Source organism: Rhineura floridana, chromosome 2 (genome assembly GCF_030035675.1).
Source record: "Rhineura floridana isolate rRhiFlo1 chromosome 2, rRhiFlo1.hap2, whole genome shotgun sequence".
Classification (NCBI taxonomy): Eukaryota; Metazoa; Chordata; class Lepidosauria; order Squamata; family Rhineuridae; genus Rhineura; species Rhineura floridana.
In genome coordinates this window covers 49,238,979-49,257,152 of record NC_084481.1, presented here as the reverse complement: position 1 = coordinate 49,257,152, position 18,174 = coordinate 49,238,979, and the positions used below count along the sequence as shown (strand labels likewise).

The 18,174-nt window shown below is 40.1% G+C and overlaps 1 protein-coding gene and 1 pseudogene across 3 annotated transcripts in view; one reads left to right on the top strand and one right to left on the bottom strand.

Annotated features, from left to right (window-relative positions):
• Nucleotides 1–1,068: 1,068 nt before the first annotated feature.
• The window catches only part of LOC133376454 (sodium channel protein type 3 subunit alpha-like), a 99,443-nt gene continuing 82,337 nt past the window's right edge, over nt 1,069–18,174 (bottom strand). For all 3 annotated transcript variants that reach the window (XM_061608595.1, XM_061608594.1, XM_061608597.1), the window contains exons 24-30: nt 10,827–10,949; nt 9,101–9,382; nt 7,522–7,575; nt 7,027–7,164; nt 5,271–5,375; nt 4,179–4,449; nt 1,069–2,740 (exon numbers count right to left, since the gene is read on the bottom strand). In XM_061608595.1, coding sequence (XP_061464579.1) covers nt 1,548–2,740; nt 4,179–4,449; nt 5,271–5,375; nt 7,027–7,164; nt 7,522–7,575; nt 9,101–9,382; nt 10,827–10,949 — 2,166 coding nt within the window. In that variant the 3' untranslated portion in view covers nt 1,069–1,547. The remainder of the gene's footprint in view (nt 2,741–4,178; nt 4,450–5,270; nt 5,376–7,026; nt 7,165–7,521; nt 7,576–9,100; nt 9,383–10,826; nt 10,950–18,174) is intronic.
• On the top strand, nt 13,390–13,508 carry LOC133378601 (5S ribosomal RNA; annotated as a pseudogene).

Sequence of the window (18,174 nt, the reverse complement as noted above, 5' to 3'; positions counted from 1 at the left end):
TGCAGTATTCCCTATACTGTCTTGATCTACACCATGTAGTAGCCAGCTGAAATGTTAAAAGGCCAAAAGAAAAATTTTAAAAGCTCATAAATAACAGCAAACTATTGCTCAGTGATATGAAGAAATGAGGCGATTTCATTCACTTCACCACTTCCTATAGAAAATAAATGTGGGTAGTGGGAGGAGCACGGTACAATTGTAGCAAAGGCAATATTCACATGCACCAGCGCCCTCCCAGTTATCTATAATGGTACAGAATACAAGGTATGTCCTGTCAAGAGTTTGCAAGCTAGACCTGCTGTGGCACGTTTGCAGAATTGCACTGTGGATAGACCATTTGCTTGTATGCTCAAATATGTACAACTTTGTAAAATGAGTATTTACATCACATAGTCAAACTGTTTTTTGTTTCTAAAAATTAGGTATGAACAGTACTGAGAGCAGATGACTATGCAGTACTTTAAGACAAAGTAATACTTTTTAAGACCCTACTTTTTTGCCCATTTTTTCTAACTCCAGGGTATATTTATGTACTAGTTTACTCTCCAAGCCTTTTGGCCAGTCCCTTGAATCAGCAGGTGCCTCTGGCATGAGACACTTTGCCTGTCCCCTGTTCCTGCCTCATGGCATGCTATAATTGTGATTCTCTATACTGTGAATTAACCTGTGGTGGAAGTGATTGTTCAGTGCAGAGGTGATCTCACCTTAGGTAAAGGATTGGATTTAGATAACTCTCCAGGACTAAGATTGTGTGTGTGTGCTTGGACTAAGCAATCAGCATAAAAATAAATTCATTTGGGATTTTTTATCAAGTGCAGGCACAAGAGGATTTGCCTGATCTGTCAACAGAAGGTGTAAAATTGCTTTAAAAAACATCAGAGCCAACCTGAAATACAGAAGTGGTTTAAAACTCTGCCTGATGATGTCACATCCGTTTCATGCGGGATCCAAAAGTGCAGCAGGCCTTCATGCAAGTTGCTTCTCTGCCTGTACGTTATAGAATATCTGAGAGGAGAACACCCTGGTCCTGGTAGCCCCACCCCTTCCCTCCCACAACAGAAAACCCATTTACAAAAATAGTCACATATAATAGTAAACACCCTGTGAATTTTTAAAAAATGATCACCTACATTGTGTGTGTGTGTAAAAATATGGCAAATGTGGCAGTTGAAATACACACAGTGAAAACACTTACCAAACTAAGTGTCTTGCAGTTTATTATACACAAAGGCTATAGCTTTGTGCACCTTTCAGAGCAGCCATATTGTCTCTCCCTCTCTCTCTTCCACAACGTCAGCTGTTGTAATGAGTACACGAGGCCATTACCCTGATTTACAGAGTTACAGTTTGGTGACAAAGGGTCACTGTCTTGTTATAGGCACTGACCTTTAGAGAGATTGTATAGATTTATATATATATGCAATATATTTATAAAGTAAAAACTGACAGTTTGGCATAAATCTCCCAATGGAGTCTTGCTGACAAATACATCCCTTTCAGAGGCTGTAAACAATTTTTGCACACAAACAGAATTTAAATAGTTTGCTTCACTTTTTGCTAACCCTGGCATCTTTACTTTTGTAGTCTCTGGCTGTTTTGCCTTTTTCATATTTCTGTTTGTCTGGCTTTGTAACACTATCATAGGAAGGTGGGGAGGTGGTGGAGGAGCTCTCATCTGTTTTCTCCGGAGTGGAGTTCCCATTAAACTGATCAGGAATCATGTCTTTGATGGGAAAGACATCACCATCTTTGCACTTATCTTTATTATACATAGAGGTCACTTTTTTAACTTTTTGCTTTAAGAGGTAGCGCCTGAAAACCCGCTGGATGATGGTAGCAGACACCTCCTCTTGCTTTCGTTTCAGGGTGGTTGTAATTGGTTCGTATGAAACTTTTGAAGGATTAGCTGCCATGAATCGATCTTCCATTTGTACTCTGAGTAAATCCATTTCCTCACTCTCTCCCAAAACACGTTTTGTAAAGGCAAACAAGATGTCAAGGCAGTGAATTCTGTCGCCACTTACCATGGGTAAATCCATTGCAATAAGCTGAACGTGGTTTGGTTTTGGTATTAGGAGAGGAGGATCCAGTGAAGCAGCAAAAGTGGAGAGTTTACTGTATTCTATGAACTGGGATGCATCTGGATCAAACTTTTCCCAAACTTCATAGAACATCTCAAAGTCATCCTCACTCAAAGGCTCAGCGCTTTCTTCCGTGGCAACGCTGAAGTTCTCCAAAATCACAGCAATGTACATGTTTACTACAACTAAAAATGATATGATAATGTAGCTGACAAAGAAGAAAATCCCAACAGAAGGATTGCCACAGTCTCCTTTGACTGAGCTTCCTGGATGGTCTATCTCAGGGTCACAGTCTGGTGGCCCACTGTTGAGAATGGGTGCCAGCAAACCATCCCAGCCAGCAGAGGTGGTGATTTGGAAGAGGCAGAGCATGCTGTTGCCAAAAGTTTCAAAGTTGAACATGTCATCAATTCCCACTTCTCTCTTCACATAGGCAAAGTTGGACATTCCAAATATAGCATAGATGAACATGACGAGGAAAAGGAGGAGGCCAATGTTAAACAAGGCAGGGAGAGACATCATCAAGGCAAAAAGCAGAGTGCGGATCCCTTTTGCACCCTTGATTAGACGCAGGATTCGACCTATCCTGGCGAGTCGGATGACTCGGAACAAGGTGGGCGACACAAAGTATTTTTCAATAATCTCTGCTAGAAACATACCTGAAAAGAATGTTAAAACAAATGATTTGATCGCTAAATTAAATTAGTAAAATTCTCTTAAACTACGATGGCATTTGTAAACTAGGAAGTATAACAGAAATTAATATTAAAAACATTCAGATAAAATGGTTTGGGTGACATAATGCAAGTCAGACTGTGGTTAGGACATGTGAGGAAGTAAATTTAATTTGTGTTCTGTGTAGGGCCTCTGCATACATGATACTTTTTATCCACAGATGTTACTCAAGAGATATTAGTCATGTGCAGGACAAGGGGTTAATCCTACAGTCATATGTAGCTACCATATATGCATAGTGGGTTTTGGTGTTTTTTTGCTTGTAATCACAACAGCTACAGCCATTCATGCCTTTCCACTACATTTACACCATGAAACCAACAGCTCTCCACTCATCATACATAATTATGTACATGTGACATACATATTTCTCCACCTTGAGAAAGAAAAAGCTATGTGTGAAGAGACTGTCAGTCTGCATCTCCATGGAGATTTGCTAATGAACAGATGCTGTCCAAATGGGCTGTGTGTTCAGCCCTGCCCTTCCCCAACTCACCTGTGCTACAGAAGTCTGCAGGAACATCTAGGAACATGCAATCTGCATGCCTCCAGGTACAGTATTGAAGTTGGACATTTACACCACACCAGAGATACTTTTTCTTAGGACACTGCCCATAGCATCAGAGCAGTAGCATAGAAAGCTCATGCATGTAAAATTCCTTCTTATAGAGGATCCTTCCACCTTATAAGAAAAGGCTGAATTCTGTAGTGTCAAAAGGGCTCTGTGTGGAGTGATGTTTTAAGACCAGATACTCTCTTAACCATAGAGACCACTTCAACATCTTCATTTGCTGTCAACAGAAGTTCTGCATTATGCAAAACTTGCTACAATTTACAAGAGTGCAAGCCCTTAACATACAGTTGTACTGTTAGGCTGCCTCCAGACTGCTACTATTTTGCAGGAGGGATTCTCTCCTCTGCTTCTCTTCATGTCCTCTTACTCGCTTCACCTCCAATTTGGAACAAACCATAATTTGCCCTTACATACAAACCAGCACGTATTTTTTTATTCTTACTGGATCAGAAATCTTATGCTACATATCTGAATTGCGAAGAACCATTTAAGTAAATCTTTTATTTCCAGTGTTTAAACAAATTACATGTGATACCCAACTGCGTTAGTTCACCAGCTGAACTGACTTTCATAAGAGGACGTCCCCTTCTCACTACAGACTCCCTGTGGCTCCTCAAATCTGCTCCAGAGGGTAGGGGGACCCTCCACAGTACATTTGGGGGGCATGGATGCCTAGAGGGGGAGGAAAGGAAAGAGAAGTTCCATTGCATGAGCAGAAGTCCACTCACAGGATGTGGATTTCACCCTAAATTATTACACTTTAGTCCTTGTTCATTCTTGGTTCTTACCTACAATGGAGAGAATGACAACTACAAAATCAAAAATGTTCCAGCCAATGGTGAAGTAATAATGACGGAGTGAAACCAGTTTAAGTACACATTCCCCAGTGAAAAGGATTATGAAGATCAGGTTAATCCTAGTTAAAATAGTTTCCATTTCTTTGCTTTGGTCATCTGTTTCCACCATCATGGTGACCATATTAAGGCAGATAAGAATCATGATGCTGATGTCAAAGGCTTGTTTTGTTACAAAATCAAAGACCATGCCTTGAAATCTATTCTGTAGAAACAAAAAAAAAATTGAATGTGAAAATAACTCTTTAGAAATGTGCTAACAAACGTTAAAAAATATTCATGCCCTCTTCCTTTGAGGGATGAGGCAACTGTATCTGCTTTCCCAGTGTCTTGGTTTTTGGGAAACAATTACTACAGCTTTTGCTTTTTTTGGAAAATTCTGGGAGGCAACCAGGAACAAAATCAACCACCTTCATTTCATCTGAACCGCCCTGAGAGTCAGCCATGTTATGAACCAAAATATTAATGACACTACTATCTTATGTTTCATATATTTAAATTGTCTATATATAAACTACAATAATTTCACCCTATATTATTTGAAAATGTAAGGGGTGGGGAAAGCATGACTGGAGAATGAAAGCAGAGTGCAGGTGGTACATTTTCTGCTATTGCCTCTGCCCTGTGAAACACCCTTCCCTCAGCCATACGTGATACATCACCTTTTAGTTGCTTCAGAGAGCTTGTGAATACTTTTTTTTTTTGGCCAGGCTCTCCCTGATGCATAAGATTGGATCCTGTTCCTTTTGAGTGCCTGTTTTTATTCTTTTTTTTTTTACAATATATTATTATTATTACATATATTACCTTCACCATAAGGTCTAAGGACAATTTAAAATAAAACATTAAAACAGTCTAAAACAAACCACAGTCACAAGAATAGGGTGGGTCCCAAAACCACAAATCTCAGGTATCAAAGGCTCAGGTATCAACATTAAACGGTTGAAAAATGTTTTCATATAGACAGACAGACAGACAGATACAATGTTGTATCTTAAAAGATATGAAATAAAAAGATATTCTTACCCCCGGTCTAGGTATAGGTTTTTGTGGCTTTTTAGAGCCTAATTTTTTCATTGCATTATAGTATTTCTTCTGTTCTTCTGTCATAAAGATGTCCTGTCCTCCAAAGTAAAGAAATGAAATCAAAACTAGTTACAACCAGGTCTACAAATTAATTTACACTATGATGAATTGAACACATTTTAGAACAGGGTGGAAGCACCACACAAGTTCAGGCCTGTACTTCAGGCAGTTCTGATGGGGTGAAGTTTATGTAGCATATTACTGTGATATTATACCATATCAATTGACTACAAAGCTATTTCCAGACCCAGTTCAAAGTGCTGATGTTGGCCTTTAAGGCCCTAAGTGGTCTGGGGTCAGGATATCATCAAAAACATCTCCACCCATATGTATGTTTGCAACTACTTAGATCAACATCAGAGGTCATTCTCTATGTCACCTTGTCATCTGAGATATCATGGGTCAGTAGGCAGGAAAGGTCCTAGACCAGATTAATGCAAGGCAGGCCCATCTGGACCCATTGTTGCTGCCCTTTCATCACACAGGAAATAGGTGGCTTTTTTTCCTTAGCACATTTGGGGTGTGTGTGTGTGTGTGTGTGTGTGTGTGTAGATTAATTGTGCATCTGTTTGCCTCTTTTCTGGTTTTGCTATTTGATAAGCTCAATTGTATTTTGATTGGTTGTAATGGAGTTTTCAGTGTTTTGTTCGGACTGGGTAGCTGTCTATGGGAACTTTATCAAGACAGAAACACAAAATATAATCCCTCCAATAAACAACTATATTCAGGTGAAGTTACATATTAGAGGGTCAGGGAAACATGAAGTAATATATGTTCTCTTTTGCTGTCAGTTTGCTGGGGTGAGGTTAGGGAAGAGCAGGGGGGAAATTGCTGAGCTACTATTTCCAGCAGCAGACACTAATCTCTCATAATATGAGATTTTGCCTAGATATGTCCTGCTGACTTCTTGGGATGACTTGTCAAGTGGCTTGTCAAAACAGTTTGACACAAACCTGCAAGAAAACACCCCATTCACATAGCTTTCCCATTAGCTCCTCTCCTAGGAACTTAGGGTACAATCCAAACTACTGCCCCCACCAGTGGGGCTTTGTGGAGCAGCAGGGCTACCATTGTATTTGCAATTTTGTTACTCACAGTGGCCGTGGTGGAAGTTGGGGGATGCAGAACAATCAGGCCCGATGCTGTTGCGCTACAGCAGTGAGACCAGCTCGGGAATCAGTGGATCCTGGGTTGACTCAGTCCAATCCCCTCCCTTATAACACTTTGCTTTTGTGCCTTCCATTGGCTACCGCTGGTGGGCAGCCCACCACCAGCACTCCCACCAACTTACCAACTTGCCAACAGCCAGTGGGAGGCCGACTCAGCTGGGAGAGAGGGGGGGAGGGAAACCTCCGCCTAATCCAACCCCCTCCTACCCCCCAGCCTGGTGTAAAGGGGGATTGCTCTACTAGTATTCTAAATAAGAATGGGCACCACTGTTGGATAGGTCATTCTCCTTTCTATAGGAGCTGACTTTATATAGGGAGAAGAGTACAAAAATAACTTACTGGTAGACACGATCAATAAATGATGTTGCATTTGCCACAGCAAGATGTATTTTAAATAAATAAAAAATGTATTTTCTTTTAACTTTAAAGTGATTTCTTCACTGTGGGCAGGACTTGGGTCTGGCAGTTTTAAAAATACATTTATAGTTTTATTTCCAGAGCATAGAGAAAACACTTTAAATACTTATCTTCTTTTTTTGCTGATTGAAGTTGTCTATGATGACACCAATGAAAAGATTTAAGGTAAAAAATGATCCAAAGATGATGAAGATAACAAAATAAAGATACATGTACAGGTTGTCCTCATAATAGGGCTGATCTTCTACCTACAATCAATTTAAAATATTTACAGCATCTCGGTACAGACACACTAAACAGGCAACCACCAATTTTCTTAATAATACAGCAATTCAATGCAAAGAAACAAAGGACCTAGCATGTGTACCTCTCTGTATGCAAGCACTGAGTTGTAAACACTGAGCCAAAACTTTGGATTTGGCTTTTTGTTTTAGTTTAGCATAACAAACCTAACTGATATTCACCTATATGTTACAGAAAAATTAACAATACTTTGACTGCAGGTTTTACCAATTGGACCCCCATGAGTTACAGAATGGAGTGTAGACATGCATACTCAGGAAATACCGTTTACATGTATAAAATGAATGTATACTGAGACTTACATGCCGTGAATCAACAGCTGCATACATAATATCCATCCATCCTTTAAAAGTAGCCTACAAGTAAAGTGCAAAAATTAAGCACAGTTTAACCATATGTATACAGAAAACATTGATATCAAAATTTGGCAGACTTATATTAATACCTTACAGCCTGATCCTATGCTGTGATATGCTATAGAAGAGGAGTAACCAATGTGATGCCCTCCAGATGTTGTTGAACTACAACACCTATTATACTTGACCACCAGTAATTCTAGAGGGAGCTAATTTATTCATTTAAAACATTTCTTACCCACTCTTCATGTAAGTGCAATTTCAGAGCAGGTTACAACTAAAACAAGTTCAAATACATAGTATGATTGCGAAAAAGAAGGCAGATAAATCATAACCAGCCAACCAAAGTAAACATCAACACTAGCATTAAACTCCACCAAAATCCTGGGTGAATAACCAAGTTGTCACAGATGGTATCTGAAACATAAAAGAATAGGCACCAATTGTATCGCAGAGAGGAGGGAAATTCCAAAGCTTGGGTGCCATAACAAAGAAGGCTCTCCTCCACCTTACCATTTAGTGGTTCTCAGTTAAAGATGGCACATATAAGAGAGCCTCCCTGGAAGATCTTAATAAACAAGCAGGTCTGTACAAGAAAAGGTGTTGTCCATCCATCAGATTCCATTAAGAGATGGACCATCTTAACGGGTTCCCTCATCTCTACAGGGGAAAATGGCACCTTCATTCCAAACCTCACCGTAACATTGTCTGATTGAAGTTGTAGTTCAGTAACATCTGGAAGGCACCACCCTGATGACCCCTGCTATAGGGACATGTGAACTGATATCCAAGAGCCAGTGCAAGGGGACAGAACAATTTCAATGATTCAAGGAGGCTTATAAAAATAAAAAATGTACGTAAAATAATATTTACTGATTAGATTTTGAAAACACCCTTCAGCAAACAGAGATCCTAGGACAGTTTGTACCATATTGTTTAAACAGAATAAAACCCACTTACAACTTATAAAGCCTAACAATGAAATAATTAAAATGTCTAAAAATCATTACAAATAAATACAACAGCTATTCACAGTTGTTCTAAGACCTTGGAGGACCTAATCAGATCCCTCTAAATGCCTGGATGCATGCAAAACAAACAGCAGATTAAAACACAATCAAAAGTTAGAGAGTTTAAAAGAATTAAGATAACTAAAATGATTTAAAATGCCAAGTGAATAAAGGCATTTTGCCTAGTACCTAAAAAGAGAGCAAGGCTGGTGCCAGGCATACCTTCCTGAGAAGGGTTAGCCCTCCCTTTTGTAACAAGGCTCTCTTCTGATGGAGGTGGAATTTAGAGAACGGATAAATCAGTCAGTGACCCTAGAAGGCTTGACCCAGGAGCTCCTTCCATGGGCTAACGTACACATGGAGCTCCCGTGCCTGTCAGGACTCCCCACTGCCTTTAATGCTGGGGCCAGTTTCAGGCAAACACACTGGAAAACACATGGAGGCAAGGAAGCTGAAAGATTCGCATGGGTACTATTTTATGCAGGGGTTGTAGAGTGGGGAAAAAAACTACTTACAACTTGAAGCAGAGCGAGATAACCAGCTCCAACATTGTCAAAGTTTACTTTCACATTTTTCCACCGGGCAGGCTGATTGTCGTTGATGAGTTCTTCGCACTGAGTTTTATTGTCAACCTCGCTGATATTAAACATTCCACCTGTTGTGGTGTTAACACAGTGGTAGAACTTGCCAGCAAACAGATTTACGCCCATGATGCTGAAGATCAGCCAGAATATAAGACATACGAGAAGCACGTTCATGATGGAGGGAATTGCGCCTACCAGGGCATTAACCACCACCTAGCAGGCAAATTGAAGGGAGGGGAAAGAAAAGAACCCCCAAATTATCTTTTAAAGCTGAAGAACGTAGCCTCTTAACTTCTGTTCACATCTTTACAATCCAACACATAAGCTTTTTTAAATACATATACACACACGTGGAAAAATAATGCATGTTAATAGAAAATCCTACTATAAAGTGTAAAAACAAAGACAAGGAAAGCAAATAATTGTAAAAAGTAAAATAAAACCTGGTAGCGGTAAGATGGAATCATAACATTTGTGTGCACTGGGGAGGGAAAGAGAAAAAAAGTTAAATACGAAGAATATAAATCAAAGACTGATACAACAAACCAGGACTTCAAACATGGAATAGCTTGAGATGAGAACACACTGAATAAAGACATGAAGTGATTGCCTGGGCTTTTAAGATGTCAGTAATGCATATTTTGTATTGGTTTTACATGTTTTTACGTTGTTGTACACCACCCCGATGTTTTGTGAGAGGGCAGAATATAGACACTTTTATAAATAAATAAATAAAAGTGACAAGATGTTTCTTCAGTTTGTGGTAATGCCAACAGATCTTCTCAACAATGGCAAGACAGCAACATTTAATTTTTCCACTAACCATTCAGTCTTCAAATATATAGCCTTATTGTATTGCCTGTCTAGCTTTTGAGCTTTCAGTAAGCATTACCCTCGTACTTCCAGGGATAACTTCGCAGGCAGACGAGCTATACATTCTGCACCAAGCATCACATTCTGCACTCCTATAGAACTGCAACATATCCAGCACTGTATACTTTCCTGATAAGGTAACAATTGTTAAATGAAAGTTGCATGTTTACACTCTGAGTATCACTTGAAAACTGTAGTTCACAATGAAGATGGCTTACTGCTGTCAGTTCAACAGTAGAATGAAGGTGAGTGTATGATGTGACCATAGTTTGTATTATTGACAGTGTAATCCACTGTTATGCATGTCTAGTTTTTATCAGCTTGTGGTCAAGAATCCATCCCCAAATCAAAAGCCTTCAACGATACAATATTGCAGTGTATGATGGTCTAAAATCCAGTTTTTCTTGGTGCAAAATCTGGACTGCCTAGTCCTGGTATCTACATTTTGGAGGTGCAAAGTACATAGTTCTGTACAGTCACTCACACACACACATCCACGTGCACACTTAACCATTCTGGAGTGTTCTAATACTACCATGAAATGCTGAAATTACTTTAAGTAATATTCATGTGAGGGACCAACATGGCTTAAGTGCTTTGCTGAGAAGGAAACCTCCAAAAAAGATGTAGAACTTAAAAGTCTTTCAGAAATGCTGGTGTCTGTGGCATATAGTAGAAAAGAAAATTGTGCAACATTTCATCATGGATTTATCATTCTTTATTCTGCGTGAATAGCCTTGTTTCATGCACATATTATTTCAGGTTCATTTCACTGATGTCTCACCCTCATTCCTTCAAATCGTGACAGGGCTCTTAAAGGCCTCAAAGCTCTTAGTGTTCGAAGTGATTTAATGGCACCAAGTTCAGAATAGCCCAGAGCATTGGCTACTAAACTAACCAATGAAACCTGCAAGGAAAAAAGGTAAAATATGTTAGTGGCATTCGTTATAATAGAGATATAGAGAACAAGGTTCTCATGTACATAGACCTTCTTTTGAGCCAGATTTCAGTTTATCTGAGGCCCAGAACATGCTTTCAGTTGAGCCCAAGGCTTCACGGATCAAGAGCAGAGAACCAGACTCACACAATGTGTGGCTCATAAAGCCAAACATGTGCTGTGGGGTGCCTGCTAGGTGCTCGATAACCATCCTGCTGTTGTACTCCCAGAAGCTTGGCCTTCTTGCTTAATCAACTACTTGCCAGAGAGTCCCAGCCCTGATACACTGCAGTTCCAGCAACTGACTGCAGAGGCCTGGGAACATAAGAAGCTGCCTTTATACCACCGGTCCATCTAGCTTAGTATTGTCCACATAACTGGCAGCAGCTCTCTAGGGTTTCAGACAGGAGTCTTTCCCAGCCCTACTTGGAGATGCTGGAAATTAAACCTGGGACCTTCTGCATGCACAGCTTGTACTCCACCACTGAGCAACAGCCTTTCCCTTCCCCTTTTGCGAAACATACACACGTAGGTCTTGGTATGGTTATAAACCCAGCCATAACACAAAAGGTCAGGGACAGGCTTATTTCTCCAGACCGCCGCCTTCAAACTGGTAATCGCTGCTCCTTGTCAGTTCAAGTGCAGCTGTTGCTAGGCAAAGAGACTGCAAAGAGGTTACAAAAGGAAGTGTAACCCTGTTGAGTATTACTCCCTGGTGGATCTTGGCAGAGGAATGCTTTTTCTTCTGGAAAAGCTGCCATAGGACTCTGAGGATGAAAGTACCTGAGGTGGCTTTGTGAGGAAAAAATTGACAAGAGAAAATCTGGAACAGAGAAACACAGCCATCCAGAAGAGGTCTTGTGAGAAAGAACAGTGTAGGAGACAGAAGTGGACATCCAAACCACCTTCACTCCATACAACCTGCAGCAGCGCTGTAGGTAGTAGCCAACCAGGGAGGGACTGATAGACAGGAGGTCTATAGCTCCATTATGCCAAGAGTAGCTCCAGGTCTACAAGACTCTGAACGCCGGATTCCTACCCTGCTGTCAGCTCACAAAAAAGACTTGCCCATAGCCACTCTAATGGGTTTGATACCCTCCAGTTATAATGAATGTTGTTTGTTTTATCTTTCTATTGTGAGCAGTGACTGTTCCTTTTGATTCCTCCTTTCCTACTTTTTTTGTTAAATAAACGATGCTATTCTAGCTCCAAGCAAAAGGATTAGAATTGTAATTGAAGATCTCTGGTTTTGGATATAGATAATTTAATCTGTTGCTGTTTTCCTACTTGTTTCCCCTACATGATGTCAGGAAACACAGAAGTAATTAGGATGGACGCACCATGTGTGCTAATGGGGAAGCGGGGCTGCCATTATTCTCTGTACCCACACTTTGTTTCATCTGTGCAAAAAACCCTATAGCTTCTCCTGTAGAAGGAGTTTGGTAGGGGAAAGTGGTGTTACAGAAGCAAGACACTTTTGCCCATCCAAGTAGTATCAAGGCCTAACCCTATTTAGAAAGTTCTAAGGTCAGCCAAGATTACAGCAGGATGCTCTAGCTGTGGATTTCCTGCTGTGAGCAGGGGGTTGGACTCGATGGCCTACAAGGCCCCTTCCAACTCTATGATTCTATGATTCAATGATCAATGGAGAGAAAGCAGAGAGGGGAATAATGACTCAAGACCCTTCCAAAACATGCTGAGAGGAACCCGCTGATTTAATAATATACCCCTCCAAACTGTGGATGTGTTGTTGGTTCATAAATTACTTATTCCCTTGCCTTGCACTTTGTTTCTGGATTCTTGAAGAGGAAGGAAAGAATTGGGGACGGGGATATAAGGTGCTGGAGGGCAAGTGTTTTTTTTTTAGATGTAATTTTAGCCTACCTACATTAGGTATACTGACATAACAAACATGTGAGAAACTTAAAAGGGACACTCAGAGCAAGACGGGAGCTAACTTCCCCTTCCTTCCCTGCTTCTTTTGCACAGAGGAAAGAAAGGCAGTGGGCGTTTAGCTCTCACCCTACTCAGGAGGATAAAGCAGGATGAAAGCTAATCCTCAATCCTAATGATTTCATTGCAGTTATCAACTTTTATCAGACACACAAAAACTGGAACATCAATGTAAGTTTCAGGCTGACATCTCACAATGACAGTTGGCTATTATTACTGTTTAGTTTGACAGATCAATCTAACTGGAAGAAGTTTTTTATTTGTTCCATCAATCATTCTTATCAGTTGGATTATATATATACACAATGCATTTTTTTACTCAAATAAAAAATAAAATACCCACCTCAGGTAATATATACAATTTTACAATAACTTTGCCCATAAAGCTGTTAAGAATATCCTACTGCCACTTCTTCTGTAATGTGATAAAGTATTATTATTCCTATAAAATGGATTTGGCTACAGCCAAACTATCCTGAACATGCCCAATCTCCTCTGATCTCAGAAGCTAAGCAGGGTCAGGCCTGGTTGGTACCTGAATGGAAGACTGCCTGAGAATACCAGGTGCTGTAAACTGAGAGGAAGGCAATGGTAAAGCACCTCTGAATACCTCTCACCATGAAAACCCTATGAATATATCCAAAAACAGATTCATAGGATCGCCATAAGTCGTAATCGACTTGAAGGCATATAATAACAAGATGGATTTAAATACTATGGAAAAATACATTTTATACTGCATTCCTATTGCCAGATTATAGGTGAAACTTCAGAAACCTTCTACAATATAGGTCTATTGACAAACAATACAGGAAACATATATACAAAAAGAAACAAACCCACAGCTCTTTTAAGAAAGAGGTCTAGTTGAGACATAATGCTAAACCATGGTTTAGTATTTTGAGAATGGGCCACAGAGAGCTTTCGCCTTGTGCACTCCCCCAACTCCTCTGGTGCATCTGCCAGGAGGAGTTCACATCCATTTTAGATTAACTACAGTTTAGCATGTTGTCTGAATCCTAAACCTGGGGTGTGGGACCTGCAAATATTGTTGAACTACAACTCCCATAGACTCTAACCAGCATGGCCAATGGTCAAGGTTGATGGAAGCTGTAATCCAGCAACATCTGGAGAACCACAAGTTCCCAATTTCTGCACTAAGATTAAGTAATTATTAACTATGGTTACTGAAACAAATCAGCTTAATAAACTGTGGTTTAAAGCTGACTTATTTCAACTACCTTTAGTTAAGATTAACCACCAATTCTCCAGGTTTGGACACATGGCAAGCTGTGGTTAACCTACAGCAAAAGCAGGAGCCTCCAATTTCTTTCTTGCAGCTGTGCTGCAGGAAGAGAGGGGAGTGTGTAAACTAGAGACTCGCTGCAGTTCTTCTTTACTGTGAGTGAACCAGGCCATCTTCAAACTGATTAAAAGGATGAAATTCACCAACAGTTTGAATCGCAGCTCCACAGATATTACTAAACCAAAGGAAATTTGAAAGTCATATTTGGAAGAGGAAAAAAAATATGACCTCAACAAGGTCAAACAAGCCAAGTTCAAACTATAGATTACAAAGCTGACTTGTTTAAATTAGTCAGTATTAACCAAGTTGCTTGTTCAGATGACACAACAAACTGGTTAAATAAACGTGGAAATTAAAGCTTCCTCCTCTCGGCCATATGGCAGGGGGAGGAGAGAAGCGCACAAGCCCAAACCTTGCTGCAGCTCATGTACATCATAATAAACCATGGTTTAGCATGATGTGTGAATATGGTCACTATCTGACTTTGACACATTTTTGTAAGTACAAAGATTAGAGATACACAGATGCACATGAGGATACCTTGCTGAAATAGACATTCATGAGCAGAGGTAGGTGCTTCCAGCAGTGCTCAGAACAAGGGTGGATTACCAAGTATCCCTAATTGTATGTCATGTCCTGGATGGACCAGCCTTGCTGCCATCTATCCACTGTTCTTGGGTTTCTTCATAGTCCTCCTGATCAGTCAAGCACACACTTTGCCCACCTGTGACAGCTCTTTGCTCACCTGTGCAGGCAATGTATTTCTATTCTGGCATCTTCCCCCGCTACTGATGCCCCCCCTGATTCTAGCTGGGTTTTATACCTTACAGCCCATTACATGGAAGTTGCTTTAAACAGTTCCATATTTTAAAACATTCTGTATGCCCATTTTTAAAACCACATTTTACAACCCATCTTTTAAAAAGTGCCATCCCAGATTAAGATCTTTTGGCCTCCAGTTTCCCCCCTTTATTTCCGTCTCTCTGTTGTAACAGAGTTTCAGAGGTGCTTCCTATTTTGCAGCAAAGTACAACACCAGCTTCTTATGAAGAGAGCCAACTGTTTATTTTGGATGCAACATTACTGAGACTCAGAGCCTCTGGTACCAGTAATACCAAGAGCCATCTTCACAAAAACTACAAGAGGGCTTCATCTTTCCACATTGCTCTAGGACATTGTTCTTCAACCTTGAGTCCCCAGATGATGTTAGACAACAACTCCCATAAATCCCAGCCAGCTTATCCAATGGCTAAGGATGATGGGAGTTGTAGTCCAACAATGTTTGGGGCCCCAAGGTTGAAGAACAGTGTGATCTAGAAAGCAGTTGTCCCTTCCATCAAATCATAACTATCAACTCACCAGCAGTACTACTGTATGTCTGTATTGGATCTTGAGCCTGTAGGCATGGCCTTTCTCCTCTTTAACCTTTGTACAATACTTAAGTTTTTAAATGTTGTAGAAATAATATTATTACTTGTTGGTGTGACTATGTTGTAAGCCTTTTGCATTCCATTGTTGGCTAGCTAAGTTGAGGTGATTTTTCTTCATGTCATCTCAAATCCTTTCTGCACATTTTGCTCTGATTTGTGAACTCCAGGATGATGTTCTTCACATGGGCTAATTGCCAAAGCATAAAACACTTAAAGAGGCTTCCATATGGCAGCTGAACTGTTGTAGCTCTTGACAAAATCAACACCCGGAAGTACAAAGAGGTGAGTCTGTGATTATTCTGGCAGGGTTCATGAAGAGTGCTGAAGTAAATCACAATGAGCAGTGATGTATCCAGAGCTGACATTTAGGATGAAGACAGTGGTCAAATTTATTAATTGCCATTTTCAAAGCTGCCTCATTGTACTGTGAGCTTTGGAGGAGGGCACAGGAATGATCAGTTTCAGAATGATCAGTTTCAATGGGGGAAACCCAATAAAGGACAGTATTTGTGAGGTAAAAGCCTTCCCACTCCACATGCCCAGAGCAGTTTTCCAAGTCTTATTGAATTGATTGGGTGTTTGTTGTTGTTTTCATGGTGATGCAATTAAAGTTTAATGAATATATGCATATGTGTTATTTAAATTGGAAAAATACAGGCAGCCTGCCTGAACCCTGGAGGAATGGCAAGAATGATGGCTCAGCCAGTGTTTGTTCTGCTGACATGGATATGTGTAGACCATGTCTCACATTATGCTGGGTATTCATGATTAGTACACAAATTTATGAAAGCAGATGCTAAGGACTGAACTCTCATGTTAACTTTGTGTATCACTGTTCTTGATGCTGTTATAATGATTGGGGTCTGAATAATGGAGAAAGTTATGCGTCTGTGAGCGTGTGTCAAGATCTCGGATGAGAATGGATGATTTTAACCTCATTAGTCCAGCCATCTGGCTTCACTGACATAGTTCAAATTGCCCTCCATGCCAAAACCATTTCATACACCCAGCTCCCCATTCACAATTTAGGCACTGCACAGCTTGCAGCAGCTGCAACCATGCTGCAAATTATGCCTAAGGTGTTATAGAGTTCTGTTGACAGAAGAATCCATACTCCTATGTTTGCAAAATGGCTTGCTTAGCTGTGGTTTTATAGGGATCTGCTGTAAGGTTGAATAAATGCTGTGAATTTCTATATGAACTTCACGAATCTGCAAGAGATGTCCCCAATTGTGCTCATTCTGTAAATATTAATGGTTTTCTTTGTGCAGACACATAGACAGAAGTACACAAAACATAACCATAAAGAAGTAGATTATCTTGTAAACATCTCAAAAATGTATGTTAATTGCTTTAATTAACTTAACAGAGAAAACGATGGGACACTTTTTGTGACAGAGTTTGATATGTTCATTTCTGGTTCCTGTTTATACTCTCTGTTTTAAAGCGACATATTGACCCTACTGAACTTTTTAAGCACTCAAACCAGATCTGACTTTCTAATGCATTTCATAAAGATATGTATTTCTATATTTGACAAATGATGAAAGCCCTGAAGGTTTTTTTCTTGCCATAAACTCCACAAAGTGATGGTAAGTCTTCAAGCCATACATTCCTTCAGCCTTTTGCTTTTGGGAAGTGAAAACCTTGTTTGGCCTTGATCACTTTGTCCACCTTGCAGTTTTACTTCTAGAGACAGTGGCCTTTGGCTAAAACAGTCACCACCATGACTTGCTGCAACAGGAGTGTGAGAGGCGGCCCGTTAGGCTCTGACACAAGACTTGCAGAATAAGGGGCACACACATTACCTATGGACTAATGCATCCCTATGCCAACAGCCAGTCTAGACAGGATGTGTCCACCTAACCGGATATGTTTTCCTCAAAGCAAGGCAAAAACAATTGTTCTTGTCATTTTCCATGTGTAAGCTCTTTGTCACCATGAATACAGAAGAGGAGCTACATTGTAAAACAATCCTGTGATCCGCCCAGTGGAACAGAGCCCACCAATCATGTAGAGAAACCTGCCAAATGCCTGACAACCTTTATATTTTTGCAGTCATAAGCAAGCAGCAAAACTACGGGGTTTCTCAAGTTGTTGTTGGGACACAATACATGGTGGGCTCTATTTTGCTTGTGTACATCTGTGGTACAGAATCATAGGATAAGCACAATGAGTAGAAGGCTGCGAAGTGATCTACATATATACACCTTGAGCATCACCTCCAATATCTTATCTCAGTAGGAAAACATCAAAAAATACACAAAAGATGACTGGTGCAATGGCTCTCTACGTACATAGTCTCTTCTCCCAACCTGACTAACCTTGACTTTTACTATATAGACTAAGGATCAAAGAGCTATAATTCTCTGAAATGCAGAGTGATGAGATAACTATGGTATCCTCACATGAATGTACAACTCATGAATTAACAGCTCTGGAATCTTTGAATATTCAGTTCCCGACTCCCCAAAATTAACATTATGATACTTAATATAACAACTAT